The sequence below is a fragment of the Mus pahari genome, chromosome 6 (assembly GCF_900095145.1).
Source record: "Mus pahari chromosome 6, PAHARI_EIJ_v1.1, whole genome shotgun sequence".
Classification (NCBI taxonomy): domain Eukaryota; kingdom Metazoa; phylum Chordata; class Mammalia; order Rodentia; family Muridae; genus Mus; species Mus pahari.
This window is the reverse complement of record NC_034595.1, coordinates 67,051,358-67,074,632: the sequence shown is the minus strand read 5'-3', so window position 1 is coordinate 67,074,632 and position 23,275 is coordinate 67,051,358. Positions and strand designations below refer to the sequence as shown.

Genomic DNA, 23,275 nt, shown 5'->3' with positions numbered 1-23,275 from the left:
TCCTGGAACTCACTTTGTAGACCAGGCTGGCCTCAAACTCAGAAATCCGCCTGCCTCTGCCTCCCGAGTGCTGGGATTAAAGGTGTGTGCCACCACGCCTGGCTTTTTTTGTTTTTGTTTTTGTTTTTGTTTTGAGACAGGGTTTCTCTGTGTAACCCAAGCTGTCCTGGAACTCGATTTGTAGACCAGGCTTGGCCTTGACCTCACAGAGATCCATCTGCCCCTGTCTCCCAAATGCTGCTGGGACTGGAGGTTTGCCCCACCACTGCCTAGCAGGATGGTTTTGTTTGTTTGTTTGTTTTTTGTTTTTGTTTTTTAAAAAGAGGGTCTCAGTATGTAACTCTAGCTGACCTAGAAGTTCCTCTGTAGACCAGGCTGGCCTTGAACTCACAGAGGTCCAGCTGCCTCTGTGTCCAGAAGGCTGGGATTAAAGGTGTGCGCCACCACTCTTGGCCCAGGGTGGTTCTTTTTAGGACTAGGCACGTCTATCCCTGCTCCACAGAGCTGCTCTGGGCTGGAGCCCCTTCCCCTAGCCAGGGTGAGAAGAAACAGAGCTCTGGCATCCTGTATATCTAGACACAAATCCTAAGCTAAGCAAGGAGGCTATACAGCCTTTGAGCTGGGGGCTGGCGAGAGAAGATGAGAGTCCTGGATACTCCTGGACAAGATTAAGGGGTTCCTCAGGGAACTCAGTCATGGGTGCCCAGGTAGGAGGAGCCCTGCAGCTTCTCTAAGTCCCTCCCAACCAAATTCTGAGGGTCACTTCAGAGGATGCCCTGGCTGACATGGACGGGGTGGTGATGGTTCTAGCCAGACTATGTTCACTGCTTGATCCAGGGGACAGGAGCGTGCCTCTCCTCCGCACCCAGTTCTCTTGTTCTGAGTACTTGTTTTGTGTCCTCTGCTTGCAGATTCTCCAGGCAGTCTGTCCATAACGCCCGCAGCCCCAGGGGGCGGCCTCCTTGGTCCTTCCCACTCTTACTCCTCGTCCCCACTCAGCCTCTTCCGTCTGCAGGAGCAGTTCCGCCAACACATGGCAGCCACCAACAACCTGATGCACTACTCGTCTTTTGAAGTGGGCGGTCCCGCACCTGCGGCGGCTGCAGCTGCAGCGGCTGCGGTGCCCTACCTAGGGGTCAACATGGCCCCATTGAGCTCCCTACACTGCCAGTCCTATTACCAATCCCTGTCAGCAGCTGCTGCTGCCCACCAGGGTGTGTGGGGGTCCCCATTGCTGCCAGCGCCCCCCACAGGCCTGGCACCTGCCTCCACTGCCCTGAACAGTAAAACCACGAGCATTGAAAACCTTCGCCTCCGGGCCAAGCAGCACGCTGCCTCCCTGGGACTCGATACACTCCCCAATTGACTGTCTGGCTTCCAACCCAACCATGGTCTTGGGTGTACCCCTGTCCCGGTCCCATGGTTATTCCCAGAAGGCTCTCCAAGTTTTCCTAGAACTAACTTTGAGAGCCCAGGGATGCTGGGGCCTGGAGTCCTTTCACCTTATCTCCCTTCTTCAAAGTCCCAATCCCAAGTGAAACTCACACACCCTCTGCATGGCCCTGCTTGGACCCCATGGAGGTCAAATGGGGGGGAGAGGAGCAACTGGCTACACCCCCTCCTCAGTATTACCTCCTCCCTCCTGCTCCCTCACTAGTAAGTTGATGTGTGGAATGTGAGATATAAATATAAATATATAAAACTATATTTTCAGGCACTGCCTGCCCCAGGCCCCCTCCCCCTTTTCCTGTTCTCCTCACATCACCACTGCTACCCTTGCCCCTGAGATTCACTCCAGCAGTCTCAGTCTCTCTCTCTCACTCTCTCTCTCTCTCTCTCTCTCTCTCTCTCTCCTCGCTCATCTTCCTTCTTCTCCTGATCCCCCCTCCCCTGCAGCCCCAATGCCTCTGTCTTGATCCCTGTCCCTCTGCCTACCTGGATCTACCTGCTATGCCTTCCCTGGCCTTTGGTGCTGGCTGTATTATTGTCCCATATTCTCAAACAGTCTTTCCTTCGGGGTTGTAGGGTTTTTTTTTGTTTTGTTTTGTTTTTAGTCATTTTGTTTCTTCCTGTTTCTCTTCTGCTCTGCTTGTCTATCTCCTCCCTTAACCTGAACTCTCTCTAGGCAACTCTTCCATTCCATGCCCCAAGATTCATCAAAGTCCTACTTGGAGACCCAGGAGCCACAGGCAGGAGGTAGCTCTAACCCCACAGCATCTCCAGATATTAGGAGAGGCTCACAGTCACCTTTTCTTCTCTTTCCTTGCTTGGAAGTACAGGCTCCCCAGATTGCAGAGGGGCGCGCAGCCGCAGTAGAACTAGAACCTCATGGCACGGTTCTAGAATCCCTTCTCAGTGAGTGAACCCTTCTGGCCACATACGGTCTCAGGATTTGTTGGCTTCCTGTCACAGAGGCAGGTGTGGGAGTAGGCATGGCAAGGTGTGTTCGACTATGTCTAGGCAACCCTGCTTTGCGGACTCCCTTTCAGGATGGTGTGGCACTGGGCAAGCCCAGGGCTTGCTGGGACTGTCTTGTCTGATCAAGATGACTTAGAAGGTTCTGTTCCTTTCCAACCACCCAGTGTTCTGTGCCACAACCTTATATGGCAGAGGCTCTAATTAAGTTTAATAATAATAACTGCGGCATAAGCACTTAGAGAAGCCCAGTGTGTAAGTTAGAACATTGCTGTTGTTTTGCTGAGGAACAGTGAGTCCTGCATACCTGAAGTTCTCTGTGGATACTGCCTCTGTTTCAATAGCTCCTTTCTAGGTTAGACCATCTGGATTTGATCCTATTTTTCTTGGATTCCAGTGTGAGCCTTGGGGGAGCTACTCCATTTCCCTGCCCAGGATGAGGGGTGGGCAAGATTATTTGAATAGATTCGTGGTTATGATTCCCCAACCCTTTGGCTTGCCACAGAACCCTCAACCCACACCCACACAGTGGTGGCCTGGCATGACTGGCCTACAGAGCCAATAGTGCCCACCTTAGTCATGTCAGTCTGGACTGAGGTAGGAGAAGGTTTTAGCCAGTAAAAAGTGAGACAGGAACAGCATGAAAGAAAGAAACTGGAGAAGTGAGCACCAGTGAGCCATGGAACACGAGGTGACAGGCCTCGAGAGAGGTGAGGCAGAGAGCCTAGGCTGCAGCCTCACATTCCCACTCCCACACAGCAGCACCAAAGTCAGTTGAGGGTTTCTTAAGAAGGGGTATCTTCCTGGGGTCTAGAATCTGAGAACACCAGAGGAGGAGAGACTCAGACAGGGAGATGAGAGGTTAGCAAATCCTTAGGGAGATGAGGGGTTCTGGGTTAGGGAGGGTTCAGTGATCCGTGGTTACCCTATTGTGGTTAGCTTCAAGAAATTATGTTTCTGTGTTGTCTCATCTGGAACCAGGTACAGGGCTGAAACTGTCTTTCTATTCCTGTGTGCAAATGACTGATTGTCACTGGGACTTGGGATCCAACACTTCTAGGTATTACCGTCCCCAGAAGCCTCCCTAACCTTCTAAGGAGCAAGGCCACTGGAGATCATATCCTGTCATGACATGAGCCTGGTCTATCCCAGGCTTTTCCAAACTCTCTTAGATCTTTGTCATGTGTTCTCTCATTTGCTGACCCAAATCCTCAAGGCCAGAGAAGGGAGGGAAGACACGCGTGGGTTTTATCTTCAGGGATCCCAAGGCAATTTCGGGTACCAGAGAGAGCTAACCATGTATTCTTAGGAGGATTAGGGGGCACGATTCTTTGAAGAAATTGTGGGTGAGCCCACCTGCCTGACACTGCTGATGGATTCTCTCTCAGGCCTGCTGGTCACTTAGGGCAGAGAGCCCAAGGATTAAACCCTTACAAGCCCTTCTAGGAAGAGCCCTGTACTTCTCCAACCTCTGTTTGAGGTCCCCTTTGCTCTGCTTCCTCATTTCCCTAGAGCATGGTTCAGGGGCCTGGGCCCCCATCTCCATGCAGAGGCTGACTGGCTGTATAGACTGCTTTCCAAACCAGCTGTTTTGTGACCACTTGTGCTTAGAGGCTGTACCAGGCCTTGGCAAAAAAACCCAAAAAAACAAAAAAACAAAAAACAAAAAAAAACACCGTGTATTGTATTTATTTATTCTGTTAGTTGACAAAACAAAACAACAAAACTCAGACCTCTCGCTTTCCCTCGTCCTGTCCCCCCCCCCCCCCCGCGTGTAGCACAGCATGATGCTCTGTCTTGTGTATCTGTCTGTCAGTCTTTTGGCCTTACTTCCTGTGACTTTGTGACCTGTTCTTTGTCTTAATTGGCTAATAAAAGAGAACCTGGCAGCACAGCCCTTGATCCATATTCATTCCCAGAGTTGCCTACCACGGGCTAAATAGATGGTGTTTCAGAGTCTCGCCATGGCTGATGGGATACAATGCAGGCCCACCTGTAGCAGCTGGCTTCTCGGCTGGTTTTTGGGACACTCTCTATGACTCATGTCTGTAACTGGTGAGTCACATTGGAGAAGTCATTGGAACAGCTCTGTCTTTTCTGAGCTTTTTTTTTTTTGGGGGGGGCAGGTCTCACCTAAGGTGAGAGGGCAACCTGGTCCAGGTGACCTGGGGGATGATAACTCTGCAAGGTGGAGAGGGATGGATAATCTATAGGCCAGAATCAAAGCTGAATACTAGGAAGGCACATTTGAATCTCTCTCTAGGCATGGTGACACACACCTGTGACCCCAGCACTTGAGAGGTGGAGGAGGCAGGAGCATTCTGAAGGCCAACGACCCAGGCTACGTGAGATTTGTCTAAAAACAAGCAAACGAACAAACAAACAAAACCCGACTTTGTTGATTTTGGTGTGTGATATCTTTATTTATTTGCAAGAGGTTCTTCTTAATAATAAAGTTTATTAAACAAACAAAAACAAAAGTCCAGAGCTGCTCTCTGGCGGAACAGAGGCCTTTGAGTGGGGTGAGCGCTTTATCATCAGAGGCAAGCATGAGGGGGTTGCTGCAGTGGTAAGGTCACGTGTGTGTATGTTGTTGGAAGTCCATGTGTAGGAATGGGGACCTGTGCCATGACCTCAAGGGCCTACTGGTATTTGTGTTCTTCCAGATGAGCAGGAAAGAGTGAAAGCCAGGAGATGGGGTATGTAGGTGGCAGCCACAGGAAAAGCATTCAAACAGTTCAGAAGTTTGTGGTGTGAAATCTTTGTTTCTCCTACTTATTTCAAGAAAAAAAGAAAACTGGGCATGAGGGTGCATGTCTTTTAATCTCTAGAGGCAGAGGCAGAGGCAGATGTATATCTGTGAATTCGAGGCCAGCCTGATCTATGTAGTGAGCTCCAGGTCAGCCAGGGCTACTGAGAGACCCTGTTTCAAGTATAACAACAAAAGAGAACCAGACATCTCCATTCTTTGGCCCTCGTCGCACTGACCCTATCTTCCTTCTCTGAGTTCCAGCGTGTCTGCAAGGAGACCCATTGCCAGGAGGAGCTGTGTTGGATGGACCTGGGTCTGGGACCTCCCTCTATCAGGTCTTCTTGGTAGGAGAACCCCAGCAGGCCTGGAGAGTTTGCAGATAGGCTAGCTACTGGATTTTCCAGGGTGGGTCCTGACCTCACTACTTCCCAGGTCATTGTGACCCCAGGAGCTGCATTCCTCTCCCAAGTGGGGCCGAGAGTTACCCCCCTTTACCTCCCTGACAGATCAAATGTCACCCCAAAATCTCCCACAGGTCTTACCCAGGCCCTGAACCACCCAGTGCTTTCTACATACCTCAGTTTTGAGGGACACACCTTCCCTGGCACGAAGCTTGTCTGGTAACACTGCAGTTCAAATCCCTCACTCATTCTGTCAGCATTGACTGATCACCTGCTGAATGCCTAGTCCCATGCTGGATGCTGGGTATAGAGAAGCAAGCATTAAAAACGTGCCTTGACAGTCGCAGCTTGGGGTGACTCAGAGTTTGAAAAATAAGGAACTGGCAACAGAGAATGTCCTTAGTTCAGCATGGGGAGGTCAGATAGGTGCTTTAGGAGAAGGGCATAACCTGAGCCCCATGTGGCAGGTGCTTCTTAGGAGTTCAAGAGCAAAGGGTCCTAGGAAAGGCACAGTCCATCCAAGACGCAGGACTGGAAGAGGCAGGGTGGGACTGGAGGACGGTGCAGTGGGGTCAACAGATGAAGGTGGGAAGGGAAACTGAGAAGCTGGGCATGCTTCTGCATATCGGAGATCTCAGCACATGGGAGGAGGGGGAGGCCAAAGAGGGTCCTAAGTTGGAAGTCAGCCTTGGCTACAAAACAACAACAACAACAACAACAACAATAACAAAAGTCTAGAAAGAATAACAAAAGGAACTTAGAGTAAAGTCCTAGGGCTAGAGCCTGGGATTTTGGAAATTGGGTGAGTGAAGAAATCTGTCTTCTATTTTAATAATTGCATACTCCTCATGCTTTGTGCATAGTGGGTCATAACAAGGAGCTAGATGGAGCAAGAGAGGCGGCCATTGCTATATCCTGACATACATACATACATACATACATACATACATACATACATACATTGAGACAGTAGCATCAATCTGTCTACAAGAGCTGAGGAGAAGGGCTGATTAATGAGTGGTTTGGGATGTAAAATCACCATGGTAACAGCAGGATAGGAAGACCTTAGATGCTCCTAGTCTTTGGCTCAGCTACAGGGTAGATGGATGCCCTACTCTACTGGAGCTGGGATAATCCTGAGCTTACTTTGGTCTTGTTGGCATGTAGGAGGAGCCTTCCCTTTATTTAGGGGAAGATGGTAGCATGGCCTTCGCTGTTGGTATGGACTTGATTCAACAGGTTCTTCGTGCTATGCACCCTTTAAAGAATCTACTTAATCTGGATGCAACTCTATGGGGTATTATTTTCATCCTCTTCTGATCCATGGAAAAACCAAGTTACCCAGCACCCAGATCAGGACCCAGCTAACCTTAAAATTTATACTGTTAACCTCGGTGGTTGCCAACACAGAGATGGAGCCATCCGATTGAATGAAATGATACAGAGAAGTCTGAGGCCAAGACCTCCAGGAAACGCTGGTCGTGATAGAGCCAGAGCAAAGGTACTTCCGACTTGCTGTTTACTGTGGGCTCTTCCCCAGCCCTCAGCTTCCTCCTCTGTGGAATGGGAGCTACCAATCATGCCTAGCCTGCTTCACAGAGACTCAGATGAGGTAAAGAGTAAGAAGGCATTGAGGAGACAGAAGCTGAGCAGTAGTGTACCCACCCCCACCAACCAGTATTAATGAGGAATGAATGGGCAAGATAGGTTTCCTCAAAGTGTAATCCGGAGTTTCACTTTTGCTTCAGGCTTGGCCTTGAAGTGTTCTTTCAGATTAGGAGTCCATTTCTCAGCTCCGGTGGAAGGAACTCCTGGCTGACAGGGCCTGGGGATGGTCCCTTTTAGGGCTGGGGAACCCTTCCCCATCTCTTTCCCACAGAGCTGCGCTGGGCTAGAGCCCCCAACCCCTAATCTTTCATTCTCCTTTGCTTCTGGGAAAGCCGATTAGGAGCCGGCCTCCTGCCCGCCCCCCTGACAAGTTTGTCTGAACTTCCAACAAAGGCTCTTAGAGGGTTGAAGAGGGAAGGCTGGGGCACAGGGAACCTGACACCGCTGGCCTGGGATCACCCCAGCAGCCTTGCAGGTTGCACCGTGGCTCTGCCCACTCTGTGGTGAGCAGGAATGTGCCTCCAAGGGGACATTGGCCCCACAAAGGCCTGGGGGATGCAGTGGGGGTGGGGGTGGGGGTGGAGCCCTTCACCTGAGAACCATTCAGGACTCCTAGGCAAGCAGTCAGGGACTGCATGCATTCTTATACACACATACATTGCACACATACATCCTCAGCCCCCTGCCCCGATATGCTGACTTGCAAATTGAGCCACACTCTGCGTCTCACATTCATGTGTGCATACACCCCCTACAAATACCATACACAACCTGCAGTCTGCCATCTAGACGCTCCCATATAGCTGCTCCACCCCCAGAAACGCATTCTTCCAGCTTTACTCCCATCCAGACAGCCCACTGAACGCTCAGAGGTAGGGGTAAGACCCCTCTTGAGAGGGACCAGCTTGGGCCCAGAAGCTCCTCGGTGATTGTTGTTCTGTACTTGTGAAGATGCTGTCCTGCTGCCCGCGTGAGGTCCTACACCAGCCCTGCCGCCATTCATACACCCACAGCTACTCCCACGCACCCATCCAAGGGGCTGCCCTTTCACACACAGCAGCCTCCCCTCTCAGGGCTAGCTTCATGGACCCCAAAGAGGAGTCAAAAAGGGCCCTGGGGTCAGAGGCCTCATGACATTCAGAAGTGGCCATCTTGGAATTCCTTATTTATTTATTTATTTATTTATTTATTTATTGATCTATTTATATTTGTTTGTTTATCTATAAAGATTTCTTTTGCCAGGCAGTGGTGCCACACGCCTTTAATCCCAGCACTTGGGAGGCATAGGCAGGCGGATTTCTGAGTTTGAGGCCAGCCTGGTCTACAGAGTGATTTCCAAGACAGCCAAAACCAAAACCAAACCAAAACAAAACAAAACCCAAAAACCAAAAAACAAAAAACAAAAAAACAACTTTTATCTATTTTTTGTATATGGATGAGGGTGCACATACACTATGGCATACATATAGAAGTCCAATGGCAACTTTTCAGGAGTAGCTTCTCTTCTCCCACCTGTTTTTTGAGGCAGGGTCTCTTGTTTCTGCCACTGTGCTACATATGTGAGCTTCTGGCTGATCCCCCTGTCTCTCTCTTCCATCTTGCCGGAGGAATGCTGGGATTACAGACAGGAGCCACCACATCCAGGAACTGAACTCAAATCTTCAAGCTTGCATTATTTATCCACTGAGGCATCTTGGGTTGCTGCCTGTGTCTATTTTTGGACAAGATCTCATTTTGTAGTCAGTCCTGGCTGGAATTACTGTGTAGTCTTGAATTTATAGAATTCCTCCTGCCTCTGCCTCCTAAGCACTGGGACGACAGGCATCAATCAGTCAGTCATCATCATCATCATCACCATCATCACTATAATCATCATCATCATCATCATTTTGGTTTTTTGAGACAGGGTGTCTCTTTGTAGTCCTGGCTGTCCTGGAACTCACTTTGTAGAGCAGGCTGGCCTCGAACTCACAGAGATCCTCCTGATTCTGCCTCCCAAATGCTGGGATTAAAGGTGTATGCCACTACCACCTATTTAAAATCCTTTTAAAATTATCTATCTATCTATCTATCTATCTATCTATCTATCTATCTATCTATCTATCTAATTAATATATGTACATGGTTACTCTCTTCAGACACACCATGGTTGTGAGCCACCATGTGGTTGCTGGGAATTGAACTCAGGACCTCTGAAAGAGCAGTCAGTGCTCTTAAATGCTGAGCCATCTCTCCAGCCCCAAATCTTTATTATTATTTTTTAAAACAGGGTTCAACACCCTTATTTTATAATGGCCCCACAGATTGTGTGGTTGCTCCTCCATCACTGTCTCCCTCAGCTGACTCACTAGGTTTTAGAAGCTCTTGGCTTCTCTGTTACTCAAATGAGTTAATTACTCGTGTAGCTCTACCCCACCTCTACCCCTTATCATACATCTGAGTATGATGAGAAGGGAATGACTAAGAGCTTACCATACTCAGAGTCACATGGGGCTCAAGGTTCTCATCTGCAAAATGGGGCTAATGAAAATGCCAACTCCAGGGTTCTTCATGATCATTAAATGAGATGACGTCTGCAAAACATCTGCAGCATACACATGTTGGCCATTCAGTAACTGTTCCTGTTTCTTTCTTTCTTTTCTTTTCTTTTTCTTCAAGACAGGGTTTCTCTGTGCAGCCCTGGCTGTCCTGGGACTCACTCTGTAGACCAGGCTGGCCTTGAACTCATAAATCCGCCTGCCTCTGCCTCCCAAGTGCTGGAATTAAAGGTGTGTGTCACCACTGCCCAGCAGCTCCTGTTCCTTATTGCTACTACGTTCTTATCAGTGCTAGTTAAGCAAAACCAGACTCTGTCCCGAATCTGCATCTAGTCTCATAGAGAAAGCAGAAAGTGCTACATTAATCACCCTGTATGTAGATGTAAAACAGCCAGGTAAATGGGAAGGACCCTTCTGACCCTGCAGGGTTTCCAGCACACAGGAGGCAATCTGAGGCTAGGATCAGAGGTGTTCTAGGACGAGTCACAACTCTCTTAGGGGTCAGAACCAGAGCTCAGTTTGCAGCTGCAATGAATGCCACGTGAGACTGGTGCCAAGGTCGTTTTGTTTCTAATAGATTGTTTGTGGCCCATTTAAGAAGCTTCATGGGAAGCAGAAGTGACGGCTCAGCAGTTAAGAGGACCTGACTTTGATTCCCGGCACCAGCATGATGGCTTACAACCATCTGTAGCTCCTGGTCCAGGGGATGCAAACCCTCTTCTGGTTTCTGCAGGCACCAGACACACATGCGGTACACAAATATACATGCAGGAGAAACACCCACCCATAAAATAAAATAAAAATCCATCAAAAAAGAAGCTGCCAGGTTTCTGTGAATTTGTTTCATCGCCTATAAAATGGGGAGTTCCCCACTGACCCCCCTGGTTTGTGAGAACCGGGGGAGCTGAGCATGGAAATGAAGGATTAAGCTGCCTGCCATCATTAATGAGTCTAAGCTTCACTCTGGGCTTCCTCCCCCACCCCCTTCCAGGCCAGGGCGTGCAGCCCTCTACCCTTCCTCCATCCTGCTGGAGAAGCTGCCACCTAAGCCCGGGATCCCTTCCAAGACAAGTCTGGAACAACAAAGGCCACAGGAGCCGTTCTCCCTCCTGGGGGGCTGACCGCCCAGTGGCTCCTTTATCTTGGCAAGCAAGCTGAAGAACTGTTCATGGAAAGAGCTCGTGTGAGGCGTGTGGGTGGGTGCATGTGATCCTTAGCGTGTGTGCACAAAGCTGCTATTGTTGCTGTCCCTACCTGAATGGGCTGATAGACCTGGAAGTTTGGGTCCTTCTCAGCCACCCTGATCATCCCTGGTTTTTCTCACATCATGTGCTGGGCAGCCAGGAGGGAAGGGAGGCAAACTTTCTTACCTAAGAGTACTGGAAGCAAGCCACAGTGCTTCAGAAAAAAAATCAAGGTTAGCAGAGGTGCGTGATGACAGTAGGGAGAGATAAAGGAGGGATTCCATTCTTTTAGAAGGAGCAGGGCACACCTCAACCCTGGACCACTTCCCCGTACACCAGGCAGGGCCGTCAAGGACTAAATGGCTTGCCTCATTTACCTTTACCTTCAGGCCTTTGATGAGCCTTCTAGAGAAAGACTGTGCAGCTGAATGAAGCCTCTAGCCTGGCTCCAGAAGTGGCAGCTATTGGCAAAGGCTTCGTATCTATTGTAAGTCTGGCTTGGACTTGAACAGCTTTGTAACCCTGACTTAAGTCCCTCGGACTGGGTTGGCTGAAAACTGGAGATATGCAGGCGGGAGATATGCAGGGGCCAGAACTGTCCAAGCAGTGGCTTGGCCTGGCTCTTATCTTACTTTCCCTCACATCAGCCACCAGAAGATGGACAGATGGGGCTGGGTTGTCTGCTGGAGGATCAGGTCTGTTGGTAGTCTGGGAAATCCTAAATCAGATCCTCAGAACAGACATTTTCAGGGCTCTCTTCAATCTTAATCCAGGGCAAGAGCCACCATACTCCATGCCTAGCCACAAGCCTAAAGGGATGGGGATCACTGATATGTTTTGTAATGTGGTGACATGATGTGGCAGGAGGGGTGCCTCAGCAGGTCCATGTTGAGACCCCCCCAGAGTACCAGCTATATGATAGGTCTGGTATAATGAAGTTTATTTGGGGGCATGAGAAGGGAGGCTGAGAAGGGAGTAGAGGCAGAGAAAGAAAGGGGACAGAGAAGGGCAGAAAGAGAGAGAAAAGAGAGAGAAGGAAAGAGGCTGGTTGGGAACATGTGGAGAGAGAGGGGTGAAGACAGAGAAGGAGAGAGAGGGAGAGGAGGGAGGGAGAGGGGGGGAGGAGAGAGAGGCCAAATAGTCCTTTTAATAGCAAGCCAGGCTCCTACCTGACTGTTGCTAAGTAACTAACTGTTGGGCAGAGCCTAGAAGTAATGCTAATAATCACCACCTTCTACCTTCCTGGACATCCTGCTTTAGGGAAGTTCTTTACACTAAGCTGAAACCTACACACACAGTAGTTTTCTTATTGGGCTCGCCTTGGTCCGGTTCAAGGACCATATAGAATGTGTCTACGCACTGTTTTGGGACATGCCACAAGACTGTACCAGATGGTGTCTCAGATGTTCAGTGCATCCTTTCCCATGTGTCTTTTGGTTCTGCTGAAGCAAACATATTGAGTCTTTGGATCACCCACTCCAGGAAACACTGCTTGTGGGTGTGAGACGGTGTCCCCTCCTTCTCCTGTCCTTCTTGGCTACTGATGTACAATTTTTGGCTACTATCCAGGTGAAATCCATGAGCAGGCCTTGGCTTGGGACAGGTCCTGGTTCAGAGTTGGTGTCCAGCCAATACCAAACTTGTTGAACTAAACTGGAATACCCATGTGAGGGACAATCAATGTCCAGGCTCCTGGTGAACCTGGTTCCTGTCTGGCCTTGTCCTGACTTTGCAATATGGCCTTGGGCAGGTCTTGACTCTTTCTGGGCCTCTGGTTCTTAGGTACAGGGTGGATAGAGCGATCTCCACATGCCTCGGACAGGCTTAGTCTCTAAGTGTCTGCTGAATCTTTTCTTTTCTTTTCTTTCTTCTGTACAATAATCACCCCCAAATTCCTTCACTGTTTTATCTAGATCTATGCCCACACCGGGTATAAATGTGGATATAAATGGGGCTTAGAGGTGCATATGTGGCAAAGGTCCAGTAGTGACTTGATAAAGCAGGTCAGAGAGTCTCAAAGGATGCACTTGAGAACAAATGAGTCTGTCTGTCCCTTCTCTAGCCTGTTTCAGTAATGGCATTCTTAAGTGATGGGGCCTAGGGCAGAGGTCACATTTACAGTCCCCATCTCTTTCTGAGAACATGGCTTTAGCATAGGCTTTAGCTTTCTCTTTTCAGTCCTAAACATCACCTTTTAGTATTTAGAGACGACACATCAGCAAGGTAATGGGAGTGAGCTCAGTGAGCTAACAGGAGCATCATTCTTCCACAGGCTAGATGCTTGGGTAAGTCAGCGGTGAGCAGGATGGAGTCCCTGATACTAATATGCTTTTGTACTGAAAAGGATTCAAGCAGCAAGCAAATGAGGAATCAAATAGATACATTCGGGTTGTTGGTTGAAGGTTATAAGGACTCAGGAGACAGAGGTGTGAAGACTGAGTTTGAATTCAGCCTGGGCTACATAGTGAGACCTTGTCTCAAAGGGAACACAGAAGATAAAGATATTAAAACAGTGCGTGGGTTCAGGGCTTAGCTCAAGAGACCAGCAGAATGATCAGACCCACCGTTAGAGATGAACAGACAGATCTACAGCCAGGTAAACAGACCGTAGGCAGAGAGGCTGGTCCAGGCCTGCAGGCAGGATGGAAGCTTCAGGGACAGAAAGGATGAAGAAGGGAGACAGGGTCTATTAAGCTGATGACTCCAGGCCTTAATCCTGTGCCAGGCCCATTCGGGCAGTGTACGTAGGGGGAGGGGAGCACCCCCTGCTGGGGTGTAATTTCACGCTGAAGGGCCTGATGGGGCATCCCATGGACTGATCCTTTCTGGATCAGAAAACCCACTTCCCTTTGTCGCATGCAGGGCGATTAGCGCCTTAACCCTTGGTAGGCTGGCTCAGGGCCAGTTCTGCCCCACCTTGCTCCTGCCCTTGGGGGACCTAGCCCAGAGTCTTTCTTTGCTCTCAGCCTATCCAACTCTTAGATCTGGTCCTGTAGATGTGTGTGTGTGTGTGTGTGTGTGTGTGTAGGGAAGGCCTGAGAAGACCAGGGAATAGATTCTAGAACAATTTCTGTCCATGCCCATGTTCTCTGGCACCCCACTTCCTGATTGCTTTTACCGCCAGCAAACTGGCGACCCCACATATGTGGGGTCCTCCTTTTATTACATTTTAATTTATTTAGTGTGCATGTGGGTGGGTGTGGGTGCATGCCACAGCGCACATGTGGAGGCTAAAGGACGGTTTGTGAGAGTCTTTCCATCATGTAGGCTTTGGGGATCAAACTCACTCGGGCTATCAGGCTTCGTGGCAAACCCCTTTACCCATTGTGCTGCCTCAGTGGCTCTGCAGGCGCCTCTTATAGCTCAGTTCAGTCCATACTCCTCCAAGAAGTCTGAAGTCCAGTTTCCTCAAAGGCTGGAAACCCAAGGCCACAGCCTCCCCACACACCCTGCACTGGGGAACTCACTACCTCCCAGGCAATAAAGCCAGAATCCTCTACTCCCAATGAGTCTCACTGGGAGTGAACATTGACCCTTGAGGTCAAACCCTCTGAACAGTCACAGGCCCTGTGTCAGTAACATCCCAGAGATACCCCTGGTAGGTTCTTCCAACAGTGACATTCCAGGACTACATAGGCCATCACACAGCCCCCTTCATTTATGGTCTCCTTCACTGATGACCTCTTCTTTGTGTCTCCATTCAAAGGCCCACCAGGAAGTGGTCTCACCTTTGGCTCTGAATGTCCTTGCACCTTTCCCAGGCTAACTTCGACACATCCAGGGGCCGCTCCCCTGGCTTGGGGGAGAAAGGCAGGGACCAGACTTGGCCTCCTTTAAGCTCCCTGGGTCTCTAAAACCCCAGTCCCATTAAAAGAAAGCCCCTAAATGTTATTTACACTTCGGAGTCTTAAAAACCATTAACAAAAGCCACTTAATTCAATTATCTTCCCGGCTGGCTCGGTTCTCAGCACTGAGCACTGGCCTCCCCTTGCCACCCCTCCCCACACCCCCACTGTCATTGTGTCGGGCTAATGAGGTAAACTGAAGCGAGCCTGTCCCCCCTGACAGGTTTATGAGAATTTAATAAAGCGTGGCCGGGACCAAATGAGTTGCCTCAGCCTTGGAGAGCGCATTGTCTTCAGCGTCAGCGTTTTTTGACTCACACTGCCCCCTCCCCCGCCCCAGCTCTTGCCTGGCTCAGTCCTAACCCTCACCCTTAGTACCTCCCTAGGTAAACCCAAAGTCCTGTGTGCCTGGCAGAGGCTGGTGTGGCCCTGCAGGGGCAGAGCTCCCATGCTAATCCCCAGGAAGGGCAGAAATTAAATCTATCCCTGGGAAGTGTCCCTTTGTGGGCCTGCAATCCCTAGCACACATCAGACCCAGACCTGGGGGATTTCTGCTCCCCTACCAACCCGAGGCTAATTTGGGCAAGCCTCACTCTTGCTTGTTTGAAGTGACCAGCCAAAGGGAGCTTCCCAATGAGGGGATTTCTCTGCCTGCAAGGCACATGGTGGGCTCTGGGGTCTCCATGATGGCCGGGACTCCTTCTTTATATGGATTGTCATCTCATGTTTTCAATGACAGGTAGCAGAGGGTGGCGCCCAGGAAGCAGCAGGGACTTGTTCAAGGTGACAAGGCTGTCATAGGTGCAGATGGGAGAGGCTTTTACGCTAGGTAGACCCACCCTGGAGCGCTATGACACCCTGGGAAGCCTGGGTGCCCTTATTGCCTTATATCCCAGCTGTCCTAGAACCAGCCTTTCTCTGAGTACCCTGCCAGAGACCCAAGGACGTGAGCTTCTGGACAACCCAGAGACCTAGAATTCTTTTTATCTCCTGCAGAAGTGGCGCCAGGCATTACCACCTGTGGGGATAGAAGCTAGACCTGAAAGGAGTTGTAGCATATCTTCCTGTCCATGGAGTATCAGGAGAGCAAGGCTTAGTGATCAGTGAGTGTGATTGTGATGAAAGTTCAATCATGGGTCTATGACCGGAGTCAGATTGGATTTTGTCAGTCAGGGCTCAGTAAATGGACTGTGGTCAGAGCCGCCCGTTCCCAGGGCCAGAGCTCAGTCTACAACCAAAACAAGAGCTAGTGTATGTCCACGATCAAAACTCAGTTTGTGTCTAGGTCCTAGTTCAATATACAATCAATGTATAATAAAGGTCAGCGATCAGAGAAGTTGGTAATAAGGCTCAGTATACTGACAAAGCAGGATCAGGGCTCAGAGTGTAACCAGGGTCAAGTTCACCATGACCAAGGACCAAGGCTCAGTATGAACCAGGGTGAGGGTTCAAGATTAAGTCTAGGGTTCAGTCTACGACAGGCTCAGGATTGTGTGTGTGTGTGTGAGAGAGAGAGAGAGAGAGAGAGACAGAGANAGAGAGAGAGGGGGGAGAGAGAGAGAGAGAGAGAGAGAGAGAGAGAGAGAGAGAGAGAAATGAATTCTATTTTCAGGCCAAGGCTTTCTCAGTAGTTTCTGGTTGTAGAAATGGATAATTTACTTAGTCCATCTAGGTGACTAACCCCCTGACCCAGCTCCCTGCTTTCCCAGTTCTTTGAGGTCTTTGGCCTTCAAAAGAGAGAAAAAAAAAAAAAAGACAAAATTGTTCAGGAGGCTGGAATCCCCTGTCATGAACTCAGGGTGCCCTCTGGTGGCAATCATTAGTAGTGTTGATTTTCGCAGACTTGACCTGCTTTGGGGAAGCCTAGGCCTCTGGCATAGTTATGGAAGTCCACTTGGTTGTCTCTGTGCTCTTGCATTACTGCACACCACCCAAACAGGAGTAGACACAGGGGAATCTGCAAGTAGACAGTGGACGCTCCCCAGGCTTTTTTCATTTCCTGTCCAGTTGGCATCTATAAACCCTGATAGCAGACTAGAGATCTACATCTCAACGGTATGATGGGAATCGCTTCTCTTACCCATCAGTTTGTATCATCATTCACCTACCTGTGACAGGCATAGGGGAGAACATAACAAAGATCGCCACTTCCTGGTTCTCACTCCTCTTCTTAATCACGAACTCCTGGCCACAGCGCCCATAGAAACTCACTGGCACCAGCTGAAGGTTCGCAGAAGTTCAGAACATCCTAGGGTCTCTTCTCCACCGGATTGGCAGGTTAGACTAAGCTAGGTTTGGGGTCTCTGCCTCTGCCTGTCCTCACACGCTACCACCCATAGGTCAGGGTTTCCTAGGTCTACCTCCCAGGTCCTTCAGGGCTGCTCTGCTGGACTGACAGCTCCTAAGTTTCTCCCAGAATATGGCCTGACAATCTATACCCAAATGTTCTAGGCAAAATTTTAGCACTTCCTTTTAGACTCTTTTCTTCCCTTCCCCAGGAAAACAGCAGACGTCTTGTTCCATTTCCCTCAGAGAACAGTGTAGCTGCTTGCAGTGGCTACCTCAGCCCCAGCCCCAGCCCCAGCTCCCAGCCCCAGCCTCCAGCCCCAGCCCCAGCCCCCCTCCCCCCCCCCGCCTCCAGCCCCAGCCCCAGCCTCCAGCCCCAGCCCCAGCCCCCAGCCCCAGCCTCCAGCCCCAGCCTCCAGCCCCAGCCTCCAGCCCCAGCCCCAGCCCCAGCCCCAGCCCCAGCCCCCAGCCCCCAGCCCCCAGCTCCCAGCCCCAGCCCCAGCCTCTACTCAGGTTTACAGTAACCCCCAAGCCTGCCCCTTGTTTTCTGGCTCTCCCTTCAAGGCTGTTTTCTGCACAGCAGGCAGGGAAATCTTTACAATCATAAACCAGATCATGTCACGTCTCTGCTTAAAGCCCTCCAGTGGCTCCTGTCTCACAAAGAATAAAATCCCAATGTCTCACCCCGTCCTCACCAAGCTTGCCGTGGGCTGGGCACCAACCCCCTCCACAGAGCACTAATATCACTCCCTCCAATCTCTGTCGCCCTTCTCTCTTGTTTTGACACAAAGAGGCCAAGTTCATACTTACCTCTGGGCTTTTTCAATGGCCATTTTCTGGACTTAAAGCGTTCCTGCTCTACCTTAGCATGGCTGACTCTTGTCACTCCATTCAGAATTTGGCTCCTCCCAGAGACCTTCCTAACCGCCCATGTTCCTGAGACACACCTTCCTACTGTGATTTTCAGCACAGGACTATTTACTGGTTGTCTCCTGGTCGTGTGTGTGTGTGTGTGTGTGTGTGTGTGCATGCGTGAACTTGGCATATGTGCATGTGTGGACACGGGTGCCCATGCATATGTGCACAGGTGCAGTGGCCAGAAGAGAACATCAGATGTTCTACTCTGTCACTCTCTGCCCATGCTCTTGAGACAGGGCACCTTAAGCTGAATCTGAAGCTCAGTTGGTGGCCAGCAAGTCCCACTGATACTCCACACCCACTAGCAGTGCACTGGGTGATAGACTCAAGGGCATGGCCGGGCTCAGCCTTTCCCATTGTTCTGGAACCTGGTCTCAGTCCCTCTGCTTCTGCAGCAAGCACGACTACCTACTGAACCATCCCTCTAGTCCTGTTTACTGTCTGCTTCCCCAGGTAGACCGTCTCATCCCAGTACTGGGCACATGGTAAGATTCAGGAGTTATCTGTTGGATTCATTCATGAAAACTGGCTCTCAGTGGCTACCTCACTTCTTCTAGTAGGACTAGAAGGAAGACATCCCAGTTTCTGATGCCTATGGGTTCCCTAGTTCAGGCCAGCAGCAACTTCCTCTGAGACGCAGGACTTCCTAGAGCACCCTAAGTTCCCCATGGCAAATCCTGGGGAGCACTATCCTTTCAGGAGCATCAGCTCCATGTTCTTCCTGTAACCCTGCACCTCTGGGGATCAGGGGATCAGCTAAGAGGGCTTAGTCTTCCGCTGTGCCCCTTGCAGGCTTCCCTAGGCCCTCAAGGACTCCTCCAGGTCAGGGAGCTTGCTGTCAGAATCCCATCCTCATCTTAACAGAAACAGCTGCCCGGTGGCCTGCCTGGAGGGGCCTGCAGAGGGGTGAGTGTGGAGCTCTTCTTTGGCACCACCAAATATAGAGAGTGGGGCTGCTCCACGGTCTCACTGGCTATACTGCACTGAAAGGGTCTGTCCCTTAGCTCTCACTGGGGGAGATTGTATCACGGGAGGCAACCCTGGGTGGCAGGTCTAGAGACCTGAAGGTGCTTTGCTGGGACTGATTGGAAAGTGGGCCCCAGGGTGCTTGCATGTCTGAGAAGATGGAATGTGTTCAGATGGAAGAAGTAATCATCTTCGGCCGGGGTGGCAGGAAGGGGCTCTCGGGAGTCAATGCTCCCATCCCGTTCTCTCTCACAAGTCTGCTCACTCCACTGATTTTCGATTCATTGTTCCACTTACTGGACTCCTTATCTGAAGTCCATTCCTCCTCTCCAGTAGCTAATTTCAGAACAAGATCAGGGAATCTTCTTCTTGTGTGGGGGACAAAGAGCCCCAAGGGTGTAATTCAGGGCATCTGTCAGCTGGGAGAGGGTTTTGGGTTAGGCCTAACACTACAGGGTGTATAAGGGTGTCATGTCATATGGCATTGGGGGAAGGGAGGTCCAGATCCCACCTAAGACTGCATCAATGGGAACCTCTCTTTCTGGCTACTTTCGGGGAAGTGGGAGCAGTTGATGTTTGGGATGGCAGAGTACTAAGAGTGTGAGCCTGGGAATGACCACAAGCACACACAGGTGCATACACACATGCACGCCAACACATACCTAATAGAGGTGACAACATGTTCCAAGAAGGGGTCACATGTTCCAGGTACTGAGCGCTTCAAAGGTCAGACCACCGGCTTGTATGAACAAATTTACTTGCTGGTAAATTGGCTTTCATTTAGGTCCCTGGGAGACAGCAGGAAAAGAGGACAAGGCAGCAGATGAAGGAAAAAAGGGCCCCAGGGCTGTTGGGAAGTACCTGGTCCTCAGTAAAGCCCAGCATGGACAGTGAAAGGAGAACTGATAAAGCCTAGAGTGGCTGGCCAAGGAGTTACCACTGTCAAGGGATGGTGGGCCAGCATGGCCACCATCAGTTCTTGCTTGGGTACCTGAAATGAGAAGGGGGGCTAGCTCAGAGTCACAGAACCTTCCCCTAGTCTATTGTCCCCTGGTCCTTCATGCTAGGGCCCTCCTTACATCGATATCAGGAGCCCTCATCCACGTGCTCAGATCACAGGCTGGGCCCAAAGTCAAGCCTAGCTAGGCTTGAAGAAGGTCTGGACTTTGCATGGCCCTTGGAGCTCCTCACCCTTCCCTGTCTGTGCTGGGTGGCCACGCTCTCAACTACTACCCATAATACTCTCCTACACATGCGTGATGTCAATAGTTATCTTAAACATGGACAAAGTGATCCAAGCAATCACTCCTCCCCCCACCCATCCACACATCTGACAGCGTCTCCCAGGGACATTCCCAGGTATACAGGACCTCCGAGACCATCCTGTCCAGTCACACACTCCTCTCCCCTGGAATCCCCTTCTAGATCTCCAAGGAGGGCCGGTGCCAGGGTGCTGAAGTGTTTAGCCATGGGCTGCCACCACTCCAGGATCCAGGTGTTCATCAAAGGCCCCCAGTTTGCCCCTCCCCCACCCGCACATCACAGAGTACTGACTCAGAAGGTGCTTTATTGAGCGAGGCACAGCTGGGATGCACAGTGTGGCACAGTCGTGGCGGTGGGTGCTGCCAGGTGGGCGTTGCTAGCAGTGAAAAATCACACACAGACCTTCAGGATTGAAAAGACTCCTCGCCAGGGAGGACCCCAGCCTCAGCTCCTCTGACCTTTGTCAGACAGAAAGGATGGGTGTGCTCTATCTGGCTTATCCCAGGGACCATCCTGAAGTCAGAACCTTTTGTTCCCCAATTAAACCTAAAGGGCTTGTTAGACTAAGCGACAAGGAGGAGAAAGACAGGAGGGCTAGATGCCTGTCACAGTGCACAGGGCCTGGTGGAGCTAGCTCCACCTTCATCCCTCTTTCCACTCTGAGGGTCGACCTAGATCCTCCAGATTGAATGAAGTTCCCCCCACAAAGCTCAACCGCCACAGGGAGGCACAGATTTTCAGATCCAGGGTCCGGTCTAATCAACGTGGGAAGGAGGAGGAGAGGATGAAGTAGAGTTTAGAGACTCCACCTAAGGGGTCGAAACTCTTTGGGGTGTGAAGACCAATCCCATCAGTACATTTTCCCTATTGGAAGTTCTAGAGATGGTACAGAGGCCACTTGTGTTCAGTCCTGGGCCTTCCCTCTCCCCTACAGCAGCCCCCCTCCCCGCTCCCCGTGGCCCACTAGGAGGCAGCCGGGTCCCGAGGGAAGTTGAGCTGCGTCCCTTCGGTGCGCGGCAAGTAGGGGGCCACGGTTGCCGGTGCGGGAGGGTCCAGGGCAAAGAGGCCCGGGCCGGGGCTGGAGCGGCCAGAGGATGCAGCCGAGGCTGCTGGACTGAGCTGCACCGCCGTGGTGTCCTGTGCGGTGCGCTCGCTGCTCTCCATCTCCAGTGCCACAGTCCCTGGACGCCCGCCACCCTGACCCGCGGTGGCAGAGGAGCGCGCGCGGGGCACGGGGCCCCGGCGGCTGCATACGCAGCAGGCAGCAAAGAAGCCGAGCGCCAGCACGAGCAGAGTGGGCCCCACCACCAGCGGCACGTTCTGTCCCGGCAGGAAGGCGGCGAAAGCTCCCACCAGTGTCACGTTCAGGCCTGCCAGCAGCACGCACAAGCCGCAGGCACAGCATAGAGCGGGCGATGGCAGGCTGCGCAGAAGGCTTCGGGAACGACCCGGGGGCGCTGGGGCCAGGGTCTCTGTTTTCTTCTTTGCTTGCGGCATCGGCCCGCCCACGCCCTGCACGGGTCAAGCTCTGTCCCGCTGCCTGACCAGAGTGGCACACATGTCAGGGGCAAGTTCTGGGGATCCTGCAGGCACACAGCAAGAGGGTGAGTGAGAAGGGAAGGAGCTTTATTAACCTCCAATCTGGGCTCAGTTCTGTGGCTGCCTGCAGTGTCAGCAAGTTGCCCAGGACATCTTGAACAGCCCTGGGAAACAACCCATCCAATGGGAAGAATCTGCAGATTGTTTCCCCCACCTAGTCCCTTAAGTCCCCCACTGCTGGTCTTACCCTCACCGCTCCTCCAGGAAGCCTTCAGGCTGTAACTAAGAGATTAAGTATGTGGCTAGAGAGATGACTTAGCAGTTAAGACCACTGACTGTTCTTCCAGAGATCCTGAGTTCAGTTCCTAGGAACCACACATGGTGGCTCACAACCATCTGTAACAGGACCCAATGTCCTCTTATGTGTATCTGAAGAGAGGGACAGTATATTAATCTTTTTTTTTTTTTTTTTTAAGAGAGACTAATTGTAAAGTGCAGGTGGCTGGTTGAATGAACCCTTTTCCTTTTCTTATTCCTTAGTCTTAAGGAAAAGGCAGCTTTGGGATTTTAAACAATTCTCCCACCCTCCAAATGGTGGAGGCCTGGGGCTAATCTGGTCTAGTTTCTTCTTGCTCAGGTGAAGAAAACGAAGCACGGAGATGTCTAGCTGTTTACCTAAGAGCCAGACCTAGGATCTACGAGACCTGCTGCCTGCCCCACACTATGCTCGCTCTGGTAGACACAGCAGTGATACTAACTCTCCTGAACATCAGGTGAGGCTCTGGTCTGGGTGGCCTGTGATCGTGACGAAGCTTCTGATGTTCAGCTGAGGGTGCCTTTCCCCATGATCTGGACCCCTGACCCCTTGCTAGACAGTGCATTCTAGTAAATTCCAGGGCCCCTCCATTTCACCACCTAGAGCTCTGCAGCTTTATCTATGGGGCCGGGAGGGGGATGGCTCAGTAGGTAAAAGTGCTTGCTGCCCAAGGCTGACAGCCTGAGTCTGATTTCTGGAACACAAGTAAACCGTCCCTGAAACAAGTAAAAGGCCAGATGTGGGGCCAGCATCTGTAATTCCAGTACCCCTATTGCAAGATGGGAGGTGGAGCAGGAGAACCATCTGGAAGCTCACTGCTCAGCTAGCTTGGGGTACATAGTACAGAGGCAGAAACAAGAGAGACTCCACCTTAAAGCTTAAAACAAGAGGGTAGGAAAGAACCAAGTGAGAAGTTGTCCTCCGACCTCCACACATGTGATTAGCATGTACATACCTCTACACATGTGATTAGTATGTACACACCTACAGTTACACATGTACACACAAAACAAATTAAGAATGAAAGTCCAATCTATGGGTGTTGAAATCCCTTTCTTATCAGGGTCCTTTCAGCAAAATCTTGCTGGCATATGCAATAGTGTCTGGGTTTGGTGGCTGATTATGGGATGGATCCCTGGGTGGGGTAGTCTCTGGATAGTTCATCCTTTTGTCTTAGCTCCAAACTTTGTCTCTGTAACTCCTTCCATGGGTATTTTGTTCCCTATTCTAAGGAGGAATGAAGTA

The 23,275-nt window shown here is 50.8% G+C and overlaps 2 protein-coding genes across 2 annotated transcripts in view; one reads left to right on the top strand and one right to left on the bottom strand.

Annotated features, from left to right (window-relative positions):
* Positions 1-1,367, top strand: part of Dmbx1 (diencephalon/mesencephalon homeobox 1) — a 20,987-nt gene extending 19,620 nt beyond the window's left edge. Inside the window, exon 5 of the mRNA XM_021200865.1 lies at positions 912-1,367. Within this exon, the coding sequence (XP_021056524.1) occupies positions 912-1,366 (455 nt within the window). The 3' untranslated portion in view covers position 1,367. The remainder of the gene's footprint in view (positions 1-911) is intronic.
* A 19,771-nt stretch (positions 1,368-21,138) lies between these two features.
* Tmem275 (transmembrane protein 275) lies at positions 21,139-21,672 on the bottom strand. The gene has a single exon (XM_029539582.1). The coding sequence runs from the start codon at positions 21,670-21,672 to the stop codon at positions 21,139-21,141; it is 534 nt and encodes a 177-aa protein (XP_029395442.1).
* Between the last annotated feature and the right edge of the window lie 1,603 nt (positions 21,673-23,275).